The 19,407-nt window shown below is 41.2% G+C and overlaps 1 protein-coding gene across 1 annotated transcript in view; it reads left to right on the top strand.

Moving 5' to 3' along the window:
- Nucleotides 1–369: 369 nt before the first annotated feature.
- Nucleotides 370–19,407, top strand: part of map3k5 (mitogen-activated protein kinase kinase kinase 5) — a 46,862-nt gene continuing 27,824 nt past the window's right edge. The window contains exons 1-3 of the mRNA XM_026318307.2: nt 370–1,317; nt 14,002–14,141; nt 16,457–16,480. Of these exons, the coding sequence (XP_026174092.1) occupies nt 888–1,317; nt 14,002–14,141; nt 16,457–16,480 (594 nt within the window). The 5' untranslated portion in view covers nt 370–887. The remainder of the gene's footprint in view (nt 1,318–14,001; nt 14,142–16,456; nt 16,481–19,407) is intronic.

The raw sequence follows: 19,407 nt of genomic DNA, 5'->3' as shown, positions 1-19,407 counted from the left end.
ACTGAATGATTACAACAGTCTACGTTTTCTTTGCAATGAATTTGGATCATAGGAGATTAATGGACAGAGCAGTGTCATTAGTTTGCAGCATTATTAAATGGTCGTTAAAGAGATTAATGTTTCATAAAGGCTGTTGTTTCCCTACCATCAGTTTCTGGTTGTCCACCTCAGCTGACTAACTGGTGCTCTAGTGATTTTTAATGTTGACCCTGTATATTAAATGTGTTGTTTTCGGTGTACTGATCCTTTCCTGACCTACACAACTCCACATATGGTGATCGTGTCTCCGCCCAGCTACACCAGACTCCCCGCCCAGTGCGTGAGTCTGGACTGGGCGATAACAGTGGAAAATGGGCAGGGTCTGCATGCATATGAAACCTGTCTCGACGCGTGTGCGCAGCGTACTTTCTCTTTTGAGAGCTCACACGCTGTTGTGCCGATGTGAGGCTTTAACTGCGCACAACTTGGACGCGGTGTGACATTTCTGACATTTGTGATTCCTCGGACCGTCGCTGCGCTCACACCGCGGGTGTCGCTCAACTTTGGGAAGTGTGTGTGTGTTTGTTGTGAGAGCTGAGAAGGAATGCGCGGATTTGGTGGCTTTTCCTCGTGTGTGTCGTGACTCCAGCCAATCGGTGTCCTTCAGCGTTATCGGGTGTTTTTCTAAGCGTGCGATCGACAGCAGACATGCAACATGATGTGGAGTTGCACCTCTGCCTCTAACACATTGTGTACCTGTGTTGAAACGGAGTAAGGTTGCACGTCGCGCCTCTGCACAGGCTCCATGGGTAACCGCCGTGCGTAACGCTGGCTCTCAATGGAGCGCTGCTGGAGAAGCCCACCATCACAATCCACACTTTGAGACAGCGAGTGATACTTGAAGCAGGATGAGTCAAGATCAGGAGGGGATTTCATTAGCGGTGCCTTGCCTTTGTGCTTGTCCCGGCAAAGAGAGCCTCAGCGGTGAAAACACCAGCAACAGTAACACCGGTGGGGGTGGCGGCGCCTCCGGCATCCCCGCAGCCGGGACTTTCTGGCAGGACTCGGTGATCGGCAGCGGGGGGCTCAGCCCGTCCACCGATAGGTGTCCGATGGACGGGGAAGACTTGCTGTCTACCAGGAAGTCGTGCAAAAGCAGACCGGTGACAGTTGCCTATGTGGTGAACGGAGAGACGAGCCAGCAGAATAACGCAGAGAGCATGGCGCTGCAGTGTTTAAAGGACGCCTGCGATACGGTGGGCAGCAAGCTGGAGACCGTCAACTTTGGGAAACTGGACTTTGGGGAGACCACGGTGCTGGACAGCTTTTACAACGCAGGTGAGTCCGGTGAATTAAGCCTCTAAAACCTTTTTTAAATTGCACCAAACTTTCAAAACCGCCCTGAAACTCAGTGGGCTATCACAGGTGATTGTCAGGATCTAAATATTTTATGGACGTGACAATTCATTCTCAGATCAATCTTCTAAATGCATTTTGATGGATTCAGCTTAATCTTTGCTCCCCATTATAGTAATTAAACTAAAAGCAATAGTCAGTCATCCCTCGGTGCATTACTTCATGGTGACAGAGCACACCTGTTTTCCACACTGGTTTTTTAAATCAGAGGTCACACCTTTAAATCCCCTTTGTTGAAAGCTGTCTGCAGGACAGGTTGTTCTGGGCTCCCTGCAGCTCTACATGTTGGGGCCTGAACCTGCAGCCATCATTCCCCAGTTATTTCCACACTGTGTCAAGCAAAGATGGAACTTCTTGAGCAGAAGGGAAACATTTGGGGTTTGTTATAGTTGTTTGTTTTGTTGCTCCACAAATGTGGAGGTGATTGTTAAGCCTCCCGCCCCTTCATACAGTTTCCACCCTCCATTGTGCGCCTCCAGTATTGTGCCGGAGTGTCATGGGTTGAGCGATGAGGCAGGTCTTTCCACTGGAATCTACAAGCAGAGACACAAACCTGAACCCTCTGTCTCTCGGCACTTTCCCTGCTCTTATTTATTCTCTATGTGTAGTAGTCGCCTCCTAATCCTACACTGGAAATATATAGTGAGCACTAAAAAAAAGCAGACCTTTCAGGGATTGTGGTCAAATAAAAAGCAGCTGTGATGTACAGGGCTGTCCAGTGTGTGGAGGAGCCAGTAAACATCAGCTAGTGTTTGCATTGTCCTCATTCGGTGTCAGGATTTGCTCAGGAGATACTGCAGAACAGCAGCACGTCAATAACAGACACACAGACACAGGTCGTTTTTTTTTCACCGTCATAGGGTGGCTGTATCACACACTAGGGAGCAAAATTTCACAGTTATAATAACTAAAGATTTACTTGAGAAGTTAAGTTTAGGTCTGATAAATGCAAAGTAGTTGAGAAGAGGTTCCTCTAAAGGGAAACCAGAATAATGTCAGACCTTGTGGTCTAGTTCCTATCTGAGCAAAACCCAAGGAACTAAAACGTATTTAAACTCTTAAGATCCACAAAACTGCAGAATGTAGAAAATATCAGAGCATAACAGCAGAAATATGAATTTTCCAGGAAGTCTGTTTTTTCTTTTGTAATTTGGTGGTCAAACACCAAAAACTGTCTGCAACTTGTAAATGAATGTATTTTGGCATTTATGTTGAAATAGAGCTACTGAAATCCTGTTGAAACTCCAGGCATTTGGGAAACACTACTCATAAATCAGCCCATATAAACGGTTTATAAGCTGCATTCACTGGCTCGTATTTGTCATTAATAGGTAAAACTTTGAGGTTGCCAGGTTGTGAACAATCTCTGTGGCTATGTGAGTCATCAGTTAAGTCATTAATAAGGGGTCAGTGGTTCATCGATCACTGTCTAATAAACATCGAGCCTGCAGTCGTAAATGTAGACTTGAAACGCAAATCAAGAAACCAGTTAAATGTAAAAACTAATCATTAAAGGATTATAACAAAAAGCAAATATGATGCAGGAAGATAACATCACCAGCCCCAGCCCCCAATAACTCATGACCCATATATAAACATTAGTAAAATGATAAATTAACCAGTAAAAAGCCACTTCTTCAAAAGATAACTGATTAGAAAGTGAAGCTGGTATATGTAAACCCAAAAAGTAATAAAGTATAAAGTAATTTATTGCAGCTTTCTCCCTGTGCTGACAATGGGGTGTTTTATCATTTGGTATTCATTTGAAATTTCAGTAGCAGATACAGTGGAAGTAGAGTAAAGCAAAACCATTCAAACACATCTGAAGTCAGGTCATAACAGGGTTTTAATACTAAAATTGAAACAGCAACATAAAAACAAATTTACCCACATCAGACCATAAAACATCTTTCTAGTACGAGTAGAAGAAGAGGAAACCAGACAGTTGTAAAGTTTCTGTTCAACACGAGATAGGCTTGTTTCTTGTCATAACATCATATTATTTGTTGTACAAACATATAGAGTTCTCTTTTTCTTTTTTTTTCTTTTTTTTTTTTTTGTTTTTTTTGTTTGGTTGCCTTCCACAGAACTAGTGTGGAATTTTCTCATAATTCACATGGGAGTGCAGAGGCATTTTCCCAGAAACACACTGTTCTATCTGTTTAAACACACGCTGCTTCATCCTCTTCCTGCACAAGTGTGTACCAGAGATGAAGGCCAGACAATAAAAGCCTTTAAACAATGAGCTCAGAGCCAGAGTGAAAACGTGTGCCTCCCTGCTAATTTGGAAAGATGATTTGCCAAATTCAAATACAACGAGGAGCTGTGTCTATCTGTCTTTAAATGTGCTGCTCACATGATGCTGTGGACAAAGAGATCATTTGTGTGAGAGATGGGAATAGCTCATTGTCAAACCCTCAGGCCACGATACAACAGAAACATCAGGGACAAATGTAGATGCAAACTTCAGCCAACAGGTTCTTCCTTAATGCACAGCAGAGATGATCTGATTCTCTGTTCCTGCAATCAGACTTGAGCTCTTAATTCACATCATGATGTTTATCAGCAGTAGTTTGAACTTGTTGTTCAGCCTGATCATATGTTACTGACTGATACCAGTCTGCTTTGTTGTTGTGTAAAGGTGGATAAACTATAGGCTGTTTTTTTTTTGTTTTGTTTTTTTTTAAACCCTAAAAAAAGAGCCGCCAACAATATGTGCACATATGGTTTCACTGAATCACTTGGTCTATATCACATCACACTTTTCCAGGAGCCCAGTGTGACGTTGTGTTGTCCTGCTTTGTTAATTAATAGTCCACAACACAAAGATGTTCAGTGTTAAATAGAAAATTTTTATTTTGCAACAAAATAAACAACTTGCGCCTTTTTAAAGTGGTAATTGCACAGTTACATTGGATAGGAGAAGGCACAGAGTGACAGTTACAAGAACAAGAAAGCAGCATAATTCTCTAGCTGCTTCTTTTAATGTGGAAATTAAGACAACTTTATTATCCATCTCATCTCTTTACACATCAAGAGTAGCTGGATGCCTGATGGTGATAATCAGCTCGGCTAATGATCAGTCCTGCTGATTCATTTTTGCTGCATTAAGCTGTTGTTTCCAGTGAATTTAGAGAGCAGACAAAAAATGCAGCAGCTTAGATCAATACACTTAGAAGCATCTGTCATAGCTGCTTGTTCACTCCTCCATCAGGCCTGATGCCATGTGAATCATTGTTACAGTTTATCTAGACTAAAGTGTGCAATACTAAAGTTTGACTACTTAAACACACATTCAGTAGCTGAACAAAGGTCAAAGTGAGTGATGGGTCAGATTGGTCCTGCTGAGCAGAGCTGTGGATTTCAGAGGGAGAAAGAGCTGCTGTTTGTCAGTCAACTCTGCATCTGTCACTTTCCAGATTTCTAATTCAGATTGTGTCAAAATACACAACAGTCTGTTGTTGCTCTCATGAAGAACTGTTTTCTAACCAAGCCGATCAACGGCCTTGATTGGATTATTGCGATGTAATCTACTGGCACCAGTGGCAGAATCCACATAATTAAAGGTATCCAAACAGTTAGGATAACAAATGTAATAGTTGCTGCAGCTCATTGAGGCTATTGAAAATAGACTGACATAAATACCAGCTCTTAGATCAGAACCATCCTTCAGGACACCTGTTCACTAGTGTTTGTGCAAGTCTTCCTCCAGGTTCAGTGTTTGCAGTTGACTTGGACTTGATCACCTTGATCAAGTGAAAGAAGCTGAGTGGCTCCATAACTACCAGTGCACAGCAACAAGACAATAGTTACTCAATATGTTTCAGATGACACGTAGCTTCAGCCGACACAATAACTGCCAAACTAGCTGCTCCTAGACACCAGTGACGCCGCCCCTGTTGACTGAAAACAGCACAGAAAGGACAGACACATCAGTCCATAAACAATGAGGTAAAGATCACCCAACCTGTCTGCTAAACAGTAAACAGCTCACAAAAAGCTCATGTCTAACTCAATTAAGGATTGATAGCAAAATCTGACATCACACTGCTGCACATTAACATGCTGATTGTGTTACAAACATTCATCCAAAGCTGTAATTGTTTCTATTTCCTGAAGAATGCACCTGAAATTTGTAATGAGTTGGTTCCTAATGCTCAGATTGTTAATGTTTCCTGACTAAATATGCAGCTGTTGACATTGGTATTCATCAGGATCAGTTGTTCAGACTGTGGTATCTCGCCGGTCAACTGTTATGTTGCATTACTGTGTGACTTACAGAGACCACAATGGGCTTTGAACAAACACTGATTTGACAGCAGCTTTGCTTCAGTCTGAGCACTTGCTTTACCCCGTGTTTTGTGGTGAGAGCTGGACTCCAGCACTCATCACTCTGCCAGCAACACAGATACGGCTCATACATTTTCAGGCTGTCCACTTGTGTTTTATGTTGTAATATCGAGAAGGCTGAGAGGAGCACACTCTCGAGTTCTAAGGTAAATCAGCAACACACTAGAAAGGTTTAAAATCATGTCACCAGCAAAATCTAAAATAAAAATTTCCTCACAGGTATAAAATATTTCTGGCTTTCTGCTGTTCCAAAATTAAAATTTGATTCTTAAAGATGCTTATTTAAACTGAAACACATACAGTCTAATTCTGTAGATCCAATAGGTCCTTGCACAGTTGGTGACGTGTCCTGTGTCAGCTCTGCAGGGCGTCAGCTGACGGTTTCTTGTTGAAAGGATCTCATTATTCACCAGCATAAAAGTGTAGACCCAGCTTCCTGACAGGGAGGCTGCGCTGCTCTGAAATCCCATCAGTTCGCCCTCTGCTAAGTTGTTTATTCTCCCTCCTGTTGACTGTGCTTGGCTGCTCGACAGAGGTCAGAGAGCACAAGGTCAGAAGGAGTTAGCCCGCAGGCCACTCACTGTCATATGGGGTAAAGTGGCTACATGTCAGAGCTAGGCCACACAACTGCACGTTGGTGAGGAAAAGATTTTTTTTATTTTTTTCATGCTGGTATTTCTCAACAGGAAGTCTAGTGTAGACTCAAAATCAGAAGCTGGCAATCTGCTCTTCATTCATTGTTGTTGTGAAATTAATTTTACAATGGAAATTCACCAGGAGGAAAAACTTTGAAACTCACCTTATCATCGCATTTGGTCTTAGCTTTTAAATCTTTGTATATTGTAAAATCAATTCCCAATGTCCCTGTGCATAACATTTCAGCACACAATATGTTAAGAGGAGGGTCTTGAATTGCAGTATACTCTTGGATGAAGCCCAGGCTGCATCTCTCAAGTGTGCCTCAGAAAAGTCCCGTTTAAGGTTTATCAGGGTCCATTTGTTCCAGTCACATCAGGGTCCATTTGTTCCAGTCACACAAATTATCATAGTAGTTAGTTTCTACCAACTGGCCTCTGTAAAATGAAGAGCACCTGTTGTTATATTTTGGTTTCTACTCCTACTGTATGAACACGTAACACACATTGGTACATATAGTTCACAGTCATTCTTTATGTTTACATGCACTTGATACTGTCTAATGATAAAATTGTAACCAGGCTCTAGTTGACAGTTACTGATTACTGGTCTGTCTTTACACTTTCTCTCCACACACACATGCAGTATGCGGCTTTTGTCTTTGGTTTATCTGGTTTGTTTCTGTATTTTCATGTTGCACATGCACTGCAAAGCAGTTGCAGCACTGCAGGTTTGCATGAGTCAGTGTGGGAATGAGAGAAACCTTTTTGGGTGGTAATAGTTTCAGTTTAAGTTATCCCGGGGAGGTTACTGCAAATTATGTTAATGCTTTCATCAAATAAAAAAAGACATTATTGTTGGTGTTTTTGCTCTATGACCATAGTAGTGGACAGACTGACACTGCCAACTCTAGAGACATGCCACTGATCTGAATCTGAGAGTATCCAAACATCAAATAATATAACTTCATATCTAGACATCTTTAAACACACTTAGCAGGAGCTTTAAAGTTTTCCACAATTGGTCCAAAATACCAAGACACTCCCTAAGATGATTGTTATCAACCCTGCTGGAGTCTGTTATCTATCCCACTTTTCTGGGTGGTCAAGTGTATTTTTAGACAAATTTTTCTCAAGTGCGGTTTTATTATAATGCACCAGTTTGCAATAAACATAACTGTTCCTATCAAATGAAGAAACAGATACTACTTGGCAGAAAAACAAATCCCCCTTGTTTCAGTGAAACTGAAGTGAAGTGAAGTAGCCAAATTGCAGCAGCATGGGTTTCTCCCACTGTGTTTGCCTGCTGCGGATGAATTCACATTCTGTTGTCAGCTATTTCTCCCCTCAGGGCCACGGCATTACAGTTTGTAAAATCTCTGTGTGTGAAAAGGCAACAATGTGAGCAGAGGTATAAAGGAGCAGTCTGTCAGGAGAATGGTGCATCCAGCAGGTTGGTCTCAATTCCTGCATGTTGGTGCTTTCAGGGTTGTTGCTTTCGAGCACACTTGTCTAAAAATAAAGGGGCAGGCCAGCAAAAATACTGAATATCTATTGTCTAGTATTTCCCATATTATCCGTTGGGAGCAGAGATGTATTTATGGCCAAAATGCTCAGTTGAAAGAGCTGTATGGTTCTTTTCTTCCATTCCCAGGGTTGTTATTGGGAGAATGCCTCTACTGGCTTGTTGCCTCACATGGAGCTCAACCAAATTTGGAATTCATTTTAGATGTTTGACCATTTGCTCCAGGATAAAGAGAGTGAAGTTTTTTGAATCCAAAACTGTCCTCTCAAATCTGCAGCACTTTTTTTGGGGGGGGAGCAGCAGTTTTTTTGCCTTTTTTTATTTTGATAGGACAGTGGAGAGAGACAGGAAATTAGGGGAGAGAGCAAGGGAAGACATGTCCCCTGCATATATGGACAGGCACGCTACCGCTACACCAAAAGCACTTTGAATTGCGTAGTGTATGAAAGGTGCTATACAAATAAATTTGCCTTTGCCTTTGCCTTTACCACCAGTGGCCCCCCCTATCTGCAGGTCTTTTATCCTGCACATCCCTGACAGCCGTGAAACATCATCTGTAGCAAGTAATGATCAGGAACCCACAGTCATCCCCCTGTCATTTCTGGAAATTTGGCAGAGAATTTGGATCTTGTGCTCTTGAAGGTTCCTTCTTATAAGGGGAGGGAAAATGGGAAATGGTTTCCGGGTGAGCATGCAGACAGTATTTCCACTGTTCCCATGTGTTCTCAGTGTGGGCTGAGGTCCAGTGAAATCCTCCTGCTGCACTCCTGCACCACTGACACAAGCCTCATTTCTTCCTTTACCATTAGAGATAAGAGGAAAATCCACAACTGCTGCAAACGCTGATGGTGTTATTTAGATCCTTTACAGCACTTTCCTCACTGAGCCTCCATGGTAAAAAGAAAAAATCTTATGTGGAGTTATGTAACTGTAACTGTAACAAGTGCTTTATTTAATTGCTGCACCTGTCCTGAGTCAAACAGAGGGGGCACATAATAAAGCTACAGTCCTACACAGCTGGACCCTGAGTGACCAGAGTAAACAGTGCTGTTGATAATGTTGTTGTTGAAAATGTGATGACATTTTTAGAAATACAGAGTGCTGTTAGGCCACAGTACGGACACATACCTACACATATAATCATTTTATTCCTCTCTTGTACTGCTAGTTGAAGCAGATGATATGAAATATGCAGTGGTCCTGTTAGAAGTGCACTGGAAAATACTACTATAACAGTAAATTAGGTATCAGCAAAGTTAAACAAGATATGGCTTTTAATCATTGAAACATGCTGAAGTAGGTAGATATTTGGCAATTTAGAGTGTTTCTGGTAATGCTATTCCAATTCTTCTTTGGCTGTGTTGTTACATTTCATTGCATGTCTTCTACAGTTTTGTGGGCTGGTGATATTTTAACTTGTTGAAGACAAGGGTCTGAGTATTTTAAAAGACAGCTCACACACCTGTATGACTAGTTTGAAGTGCTGCACTCTGGGAGATGTTTTTCCATCATTGTCAGTTCTTAGGCTTTAACTAAAGATAAAGATGTCCAAGAGGTACAGTTTAAAATTCCTGGGAAAAAACAGTGTGACCTTAGTTTAGTTGTTTGCATACACTGTATAAGGCTTTAGGGATGTATAGTGTAGCTGATGCTCACAGTCTCAGTGTTGTTTATAGCTGAAGGCTGTTGGGAGCGACTGTTTACATTTCTCAACAGCCCACACTCATTAAAATAGATTTCTTCGTGTCTAAATGTATGCTTTCCATTTGGCTCAGAGCACAGGAGCGAAAGAGACTTAGAGTTGCTGAAATAATCCATACCCACTTGGAAGAATCTCCATCTCTCTGATTATAATACTGAGTAGCTTCCCCCCTCCTAGTCGAGCATGTGGAAATAGTGGAGGCAATCTGGGGGAGAACTCAGAAGAATCTGTAAAGTGGAGTCAGTAGACGTCGGAACAATCCCCAGTGAGTTCAGGCAGCTCTACACTCTACAAGCTGCTCATCACCGATCACCTGCCTCCTCTCCTCTCCCTGTTTCTCCTCCTCAGAGGTAACGCCGGGCTCGAGGAGCCTGCAGCAACAGGCCGAGTGCTGCTGAAAGCCAAACAGTGTGAGAGTATTGAATTATTTTCCCTCCTCTGCTTTGAGCGGTGGGCGAGGGAATCAATTTAGTTTTGGTCAACGGTAGCAGGTCCAGCCGTAGGAGGTGTAGCAGGATTATCAGTGCATCACTCTGCATGTTTTAGCCTTGTTTTTCTCTTGTTTGTCTCCCTGGTGTAGATAGACTTGGGTTTACTCCTGATTTGTGATGATCACCAACAGTTGAGATGAGCACATGTGATCAGGTTACTGAAGCTGTTGAAGGGGTGACTGGGTGAGCGCCTGACTTTACAATTCTGTTAACACTATGTTGGCAGCCCCCCCTAATGATCTCTGTACTATTCAACATGGTCTCAAAAGTCTCTGCAGGCTACTTGTCAGCCCTGACACATACAGCCCCTCAAAAAACGTCACTCCTAATCAACAGTGTGCATGAAAATACAATACAATGTAAAATCATACCTGTGTGTATTGTATTTACATTAAAGTTACTTATCACATGTACAACAAAAATACTGAAAGTACACGGAGCAAAGAAAATACATAACTTTCCAGGGCAAAGTCCAAACCATATGTACAACTCTAATGAGAAAGGAGCAACATGAAATATAGCACTGGCAGGATTACCTTGTACCTTTCAGAATAAAAGTCTCCACTAAATCCACTTGGATTTTTCAGGAATGCTTAATGCTCCGTTCATAGTTTATTTTGCAGCAACCAAATGCTTGTTTTATGCTTAAGAAGATACAGAAGGTTTATGCTGACCATATAACTGGCTTCTTTTTACAATCTAAACATTTCTTTCACTGTAACTACTGCTGTGCTTTAACATCAAGCATCTGTCACTGCATTTTAAAGCTGACAATCCTGCTGAAGAAATAAAGTGATTCTGTATCTGTGTAGAATTCGGCTTCTCACTAAATTCAAAGACGTTTTTATTTTTCAGTGCACTTCTGTCTAAACTAAAATACACACTCATATACACACTGACAACCTCATACTCCAGTTGTCAAATGTTGTCAGCTCTCGGGGGCTTTTTTTGTGAGTACAAAGCACTTATGAAAACTCATGGCTCCTCTTGACTCTCCCAGCAGAACAAGACTCACTTTTGTCGCACCTTTTTTTTTTTTTTCCCCATATGTGTATGGAGTCGTCTCTGTTCCTTATTCATTACCTATATTAGCCCAGCCCTATGACAAACAGCAAACATTTTTCTTGGCTCAGACATATTCCTGTAAAGCAGGTGAGGTTTCTAAGCTAAGAAAATCTAAATTATCCCACCAAAGGCATCACTGCAATTGAAAAGCTGAGCTGCAGCCCTGTTTGTCTGAAAATGCAGCTGTGTATTAGGCTGCTGCCTTTTAATGGCCTGTTTGCATTAAAATCTCATTCAGATGTAATATTGATGGGGTCTCCTGACAGCAAAGAAACAAGACAAGCTTATCTTTTATTCATCAGGTAACCTGTGCTGCTGAGTTTTGAAAACCAGTTGCATCTTGTCTGCATGAAATAACAGCAGTGAAGAAATGAAACAAGTTTTTACTGTGTTGACTATTAAGGTTTGCAATGGGATTATGGGTGTGAGTATTTTTCACTTACTTCATTTTACTTTCATTGTGTGTCCCATACAAACCTGTCAGTATTGCTTTAGACTTTTAATGTGTGCATGATTGTGATGATATCACTGGTAGAAATGCGTCACAAATGTGGAGGTAACGAGTGCCTGTTAAGCTAAGGTCAGTCCAAGTGAGGATTAAGGTGTACTTTCCCTCCTCTCTTTGTACGTCAGAATGTGAAACCTAACTTGCACTCAACCAGAGAGTAGGCATCCTGATGTGAAGATGCTGGCTGTTCATCCGGAGAAAACCATCTTGATATTCTGCATTAGTGCACAGAGCCACCCAGCTTAAAATCACCTTCCTGTCCTTTTCCTAGTTGGTTGAAATAAAAATGTAATGTTGATTTCCAAAGCTCGTGTGGAGGAAGGGCTTGATGAGGAGAATCTCTGAGGCCAGCAACAAGTGCCTACTTCCTGGTTAAATTTGCATGTGCTGATGATGAGCTTGAGGAGCTACGTGGCCCCTCATCACTGACAATAGCTCTCCACTACTACGACCAGACTGCCTGCAATCGGCCTTTCTCAGCTGTGTTGTGTTGGCATGCAGCCACAGAGCCGCTGAGTTTAATTGACTGCTTGCTGTTAATCAGGCATTCATATTGTGAACATTCAAACAGTTGTTCAGATTGATTTATTCTGATAAGGAAGTATGATGATGTGCTCCTTCAACTCTTAAATAATGTATTTTTAAAGAACTTTAATGTGAAGTCTTCTCAAACCTCTTTTTAAAGCTGCATTAACTGGATTTCTGGCCACTTGGAGGCAGCAGAACGAGCCATAAACACAATATTCACATATTGTCACCTTATAAATAAAAGCGATATGGCAAGTGTGTTACCTACCCACACAATGCAGCAGACATGGAGAAACATTAGCGTTCATTGGTAGTGTTTCAGGCCACCAGACCAAAAGGGACAGTAAGAGACTGTTGCACCATCTGCGATCGAAAGAGCATCGCATCACCGAGCTATTCACAGTGTGGGCCAGTGCTTACATTACCCCACTGATTTGGATGACTAACTGAATGTTTTGGTGCGTTCCTCCACTAGCTGTCATGAAATAGACCAATAAAGATAAATTTATGTGGTTGGCTGGATCAGAGATCATCAGCTCGTAAGCTCCGTGCAATGCATTTGTTGACACAGAGAGGTGAATAGTTGGAAACAGATGAAATACTCCGGGTGCCGTGTTATCTCTGCAGTTCTCTAAGCTGCCATGTCATTACTGGAGCGCAGCCACAGAGCCGATTTGTTTTTGTTGTTATCAGTGGATTGAAGCGGCCTCAGGGACGACGTGCACTGCTCCACCTCATTTCTGGGACTCCATAACATTATCAGGCTTATTCTACAAGTTGAATATTCCCTCTAAAGGCAAGAATTTAGATCTTTGACTTGAAGGGGCTGCAGTATGGTTCAGTTCAACAACCTGTGAATAACCTCTTTGGTAACATAGCAGTCAGTTCTGCTACTATAAGCACAGGCCTCTTGGTTCAAGGCTGGGAATTCTCCACTCCTTCAGCAGAAGCTGTAGGTCCTGCTGGCATGAGTGACACTTTGTAATATTTACTCCTATTGACCTATTGATCCTGATCATATGGTTGAGTCAGTGAGTTTATTTGTATTCAGAGTAGAAAAGTGGGTCACAGCACCTTTATCTCTGAAATATGTTGTTTTTCAGGGGTGAGCTTCTGAATTAAATACAGTTGGTAATAAACACACGACATGACATGTCCATTTACCTTTAACCTCATTGCTGTGTGATTCTGCCTCCCAGAACAATAAAGACCAGTCAATATTGGCTTTAATGAAAACCATCAACACTTACTGACACCCATCTTTAATGGGATGTGCATATTTGGTTAATGTTATATTGAACGGTTGTAGTTAATGAGAATTGCTGTTCATTTAATTTAAAGAATATATGTAAATACCTGTCCAGGGTGTACCCCTGCCTTCCACCCGAAAGAGAGCTGGGATAGGCTCCAGCAGATCCCCGTGATCCTGGTTAAGGAATAAGCGGGTATAGAAAATGGATGGATGGATGGAATATATGTAAATAATTTTTTAGCCCAGAAAAGTAAGAGATTTTGTAGCAGAACATAGATTTGTCAATTTTAATGAAAAATGGGCACATTTGTAGTTAATTTTAAATAGGCCACAATAAAAAGTCTATGGCCAATGTTTTTTAATGTTTGATGTGGAGGGGCGTGACTGGCCTGCACACCTTGGCAAATGTGTGGTTTTCATTGTCTCTGTACAGACTATATTTGCAGATCGAAGCTGATGCTTTGAGAATGTTCAACAACTCATATTGGTTTAATTAGTAACCAAAACTAACTCATCTAACCTAACACCTATACCTGTTTCTCATTGTCAGACATTGCTGTTGTAGAGATGATGGATGCCTTCCGCCAGCCCTCACTCTTCTACCACCTGGGAGTCAGAGAGAGCTTCAGCATGGCCAACAACATTATCCTGTACTGCGACACTAACTCAGACTCTCTCCAGTCTCTACAGGTACGCCATCATTATGAAATCAGGACAGTCCTGCCCTCAGCACTTTAACGTATGAACCGAGCAGTCTGTGATTAAAGGCTATATTTAGGAGGAGGCAGAGGAGGACAGGGGATTGACAGAAATGTAATTTGGTGGTGGTGGCACATAAACACATCAATAATTTGATTGAAAGGAAATGCATTTATGAAGCAATTCAAGATAAGATGGCAAACATGGGCTCATTTAGTTGTGAATAAGCAAAAATTAGGTCTCCAGGGAAAAATACAGCCAGTTGTTTTCAATTTTCATTATCACCCAACTACATTTGAAGTGGTAATCCACTGGACTAATTCTCTCCATTTTTTGTCTTCAGTGGTGTTTTTGCACTTCACTTTGAGATCACTACTCAGTGATTGTGGCCAGTTCTTTTATTATTTTATGTATTGTTCTATTTTTTTTATTCTAAGTGTCTTTGGGGTAGTTTTTAACCTGCACCAAGAAGGTTTTAATTTCAGCCCAAATTGCCTCTTAACTAGAAAATACATCAAGAGATTTCTAAAAACAGGAAGGTTAGGTCATGAGACACAGACCAGGTTGATCTTGGTGGATCCAAGATTGCTTTTCATTGGAAAACCTGGCATTTTGGACTGTTTTTGCCATTTTATAGTGAACAACTGCACTTACAGATAGAGGTCACATTTCCAAACATGTTCTATTCTTAAAATAGAAAACACTTTTAGATGATTACTCTTACTCTTACTCTTTTAGCCATGGTGTTACTTCACATTTTGCAGTGGAGGTGGACAGCCTCCTGTAGCCATCCTCTATGAAATCTGCATCTTTGTGGATTCAGCTAAATAAACCTTCCTGCAAGGAACCCTGTAAATTTAAGTACTTATGGAGGTTTTAGGTTATTCTGCATCCATTTGTTACGTTTAATCACGACTGCGTTATGGGAATTAGCAATGGAGAGTAACAAACCTGTGTTCATATGTCAGGCTGTTATGTTAATGGGCTGGAAACCAATATCTCCCAGACAAGGATATGACGACAGTGTGAGTCTTATGCTTCTGTGCAGCAGACAAGACGTTTTTCACAGAGCTCACGCTGAACACACACATTTAAAAAAAAAAAAAAAGCTTTTTCTGTAGGCGAGTTGTAGCAGAGGAACACTGGAGCCTTTATTGTAGGCAGTTTTATGTAGTGAGAGGAGTCTTACAGCAGCAGCACTATATAGTCAGCATAAAGTACAGGATAGGTTTGTCTTCAAATGCAAATTAAAGTCAAGATAAAAATGCCAAGAAAACCTAATGCACATTCTCAGCTCTTTTAATTTAGCTGGAAATTGCTTAAGATGACATTTTCTGCTCTATTGCAAACCGGTACCCAACAGGAGTTTTCTCTTCCTGTGGTCTGCCATGGTGCCCATCTGTCTGGCAGGACTGGCTGCTCCTCGGCCCGCCTGAAAAGACCTCTTCTCTGTGCTGGTTTCCTGTGATCTCTATCAGGCTGCTGAATTGTTTCAAAGGATGCTGTTTTAAAATCAGAGGTTTCTTTTCAACTGGAGTTCTTTTTAAAAAACACACAAGGTACTATGGAGACCTTTGTGTAATCAGTGTACCCATGCTGGTCATGCTTCTTTTGATCACAGCCTTTACAACTAAATAATCTCACTGTAGAAACAGGTATAAATTATATGCTAATAAATTGAAGGTTTGCACTGCATGTTTTTTTTTTCCTTAATTTACAGTTCTATGGTTTGAAAATCTTGTTTTTGCTAAGTTTTTTCTTCTTTTCAATTGATTTTAGAAGCTAATGTTAAGAAAAGAGTTTAGACACCTGGCTAGTTGTTCCACTACATGGATGGAGAATTTGGTTTCATACAGAGATTGTTTGGCATCACTATCAGGTAGCTTCTATAGCAACCACCTAAACCTCAGTGATTTACATTATTAGTAGAGCAGCTCTTGAGTTTGGCCTCATTTTGTCTTTTTAAAAAACTTTTTCTTTCTTTTTTTTTTTTTTTTACAGTTTAAGATACACTGAAAACAAGCTTGTAAGCCCTAACTAATTGTCAAATGCATTTCCGTTCTTATGAAATACTTGCAAAACCATCTTTGAATATTTTGAAACCTACATTGCTTATATCAAACTCCCACAAAGACAGTGTCATTTAATAAAATGTTATTGTCTCGCCTATGAAGTATTGAATTTTAGTGAGAATGTTTTGTGTTGTTTTATTCAGTAACACATTCACATTCGGAGTTCAATTCAAAATTGCCCACAGGGGAAAATGTTCATATTGAGTCTCTAAATGTATTTTTCTCTTCTTTCAGGAGATAATTTGCCAGAAGAACACTGTAAGTACACAAAGCAATTTTTCTTTCCCTCGCCTTTCACACATTACTCACCCATTGCTCACACGTATTATGTGGTGCAAAGAATATGCTTTTTTGCAACGTGTGGGGTGCATAGTGTCTAACACCTTATGTTTCTGCACTGGGTGAAGGAAGGTTTCCTCTTCTGCAGCCCAGTTTTCTTAGAAGCTGTGATAAATGTTTGATTTCACAGAAGTGTAAAATGAACACATCTTCTTTTTCACTTTCAAGATGATTTTTCTCCGATAACAGCTGTTTCATGAGTTACGGTGACTGCACGGCTGCAATCTGCATAAAAAAGCAAGAAGCATTTTGAAAATTTAGCTTGTAAATGTGCAGCATTCAAATAAGTTACTGCCTTAAAGCTAAGGAAATCCTGTACACTGACTCACTCAGATTAGTCTGATTCTTTAAAACAGATTTAGATGCACTCACTTAAATGCATTGGGTACATTACACTTTATATAATATATGCATTTTTAGTAAAACCAATATAAACTAATATAAAACAGAAAAGATAAAAATGTTTTCTTTTAGAAGCTGAAAGAGACAGATGTCTGGTATTTTTACATGCTAAATACCTCAAATGATCAAAATATATTTGGTTAATTTTCTGTTAACTAAGTAAACAGTCGACTAATTCAGGAGCAGGCTGGTTGTTGTCTAGGAGTCCATGTTCAGGAGTCAGATGAAAGGCTTAACACTCCTAAGTGGCTTTTCAGAGTAGAAGGAGGCGGCCTTGTGTTACATGAAACGTACTGATCTCTGACACTGACTCGTACCGTGTGAGGAGAGCTCATTATCACGCACAGTATGAGAGTGTGAGCTCACTGATCTCCCTTATGTGCGCTCACTCTCTTTGTTCTCTCTCTTTCCTGCTTGTATCAAGGCACTTAACTGCCCTTTGCACTGGTGCATGTGCTCTTAACTAACCCTCTGTGCTGGGAAAAACGCACTTAAATGCAACATCAGCAAAGTTTTTGAATGTTTTTTCATCCCTTTGATGTTATTGAGAGTGCTGTTACATCCAAGTGTCGTCATTAACATTTTAGATGGGTTTTTATCAATTTTACAGTTAACTTTTTCAGTTCAGAAAGACATGTTAAGCATAATTTTATTGATGTCAATACATGCATTCAACAGCAAAGGTCGAGAGTGAACTCTTGGTCAGTAACAAACCTTGTCTGTGGTGACCTGCCTTTTTGCATCCTCACTGTGATGACATGAAAATGAAGATGTGGCCTGCAAATCGCTGTCAGGGCGGGGTTTAACTACATTCTCTTGCAATTCATTTTTTTATCATTAGAGGAAACACTTGAAATACAGTGTGTAGGTGCAAATGTACATCCTTATTCTGTGCTGTTACAAGCCAAGACAAGCTTTAGTAAACTAGCCCTTTTCAGACATAAAGGCACTTCTAAGGGGTTTTCACAGGCAAAGAAAGGCTTTAGAGCAGCATTAAAAACACTAAGCAATACAACTGAGAATGCTGAGCATGTGTTGCTAATAGTGTTCAAGTGCATTTAACTACTCAGCATGAAAGTGCAAATCCAGGTATTTTGCCTCTGTTGGTATCTATCCAGTTATTGTAATTGCATGCACATTGGTTCCTGTGTTGGTGCAAATTCACCCACTCACACAACCCACAGGTACAAACTCAGAGCTTTAAGTCTGGGTGGGGGGTGACAAAGGTGGCTGCTGGAGCAGGGATGTACATTAAGTGTGGTCAGCTCTGTCTCTGTGAAGGTGAGTGAGTAGGCATGATGCTGCAGTACAGTCGTGCTGTAACTGCACATGGACAGATGGACCTTCAGCAAGGCTAACAAACCAGATGACTCACTCACTGAAAAACTGACTCACTGTCAGTCACATTCGACAGATTCTGCATGAGCCAGCGCTGTCACATGTGTTTCCTTCACAGCTCAGAAACTTGTTACCTGTAAGAGACTAGCAGAGGTTAGCTTCGAAATGACCTGCAGCTCATCTGAAATATGCATCAGCCTGTGAAAACAAACCTGTCATGTGATCCCCATGACAGCAGAAACAGAGGAGCTAAATATAGTGTCAGGACTTTGTAACCTGACTGGTTACACCTAAGAGAGACATGGGTCACAGGGTTACTTTTGAAAGGCATGCACCGCCAGTGCATCAACCGGTGATGTCATGAACCGCTGCTGCACGGGGGGGGGGAGTAGTTCTCTGTAGATGGCTTTCATTGCTTTATCACCACACCTCTCTTTCACTTCCTTTTCTCTGTTGGCAGAGAGCAGCAGCAGCAGTGTGTCTTCCCAGAGAGTCTGCTGAAAAGCCGAAACCATGACAGAATATGAAAGCCGTCAGGATGCAGCTGGGTAGCAGCCCAACCGCCTTCAGACGCTCTCATGTTTTGTTTCACCACACATCTGACATTCTGGGAATAGCACTCCTTGAAAAGAACTCGGCTGTTTCTTGAGGATGTCAATAGAGGATTTCCTTTTCTCTCTGTCTCTTTCTCTCTGTGCTGTCTGTAAAAACACCACATGCACGTGTTTCCTTTTAGTTTATTAAGCAGTGGCAGGCCACCGCAACAGGGGCGTCACTACCACTGCTGGGGAATCATGTCAAGTTAAAACAAATAAAGATACAGAATGATGAAATCTACCTCCAGACAGATAAGTAAATAAAGAAGAACACTGAGTGCTGCAGCTAAAGCTCTCACACACACACAAAACAGTATTAGTCCTGAATGCCACAGCTGCAGTAGATAACAGAGTAGCACCCTGCGCCAGGTGAGCAGCGAGGCCTCTGCTTCTGCTTGGTTTTCATGAGCACCAGTCTGCATGAGCAAGTGGAATGTGTAAGTGCACTGCTCTGAGAGTTTGTGGTTGTAAGAAAGCAGCTCCTAATGGTGCTTTTACCACTGATGCAGA

The sequence above is a fragment of the Mastacembelus armatus genome, chromosome 24, assembly GCF_900324485.2.
Source record: "Mastacembelus armatus chromosome 24, fMasArm1.2, whole genome shotgun sequence".
NCBI lineage: Eukaryota > Metazoa > Chordata > Actinopteri > Synbranchiformes > Mastacembelidae > Mastacembelus > Mastacembelus armatus.
Note: the sequence above shows the minus strand (reverse complement) of the source record. Positions and strands in the feature narration are given on the sequence as shown.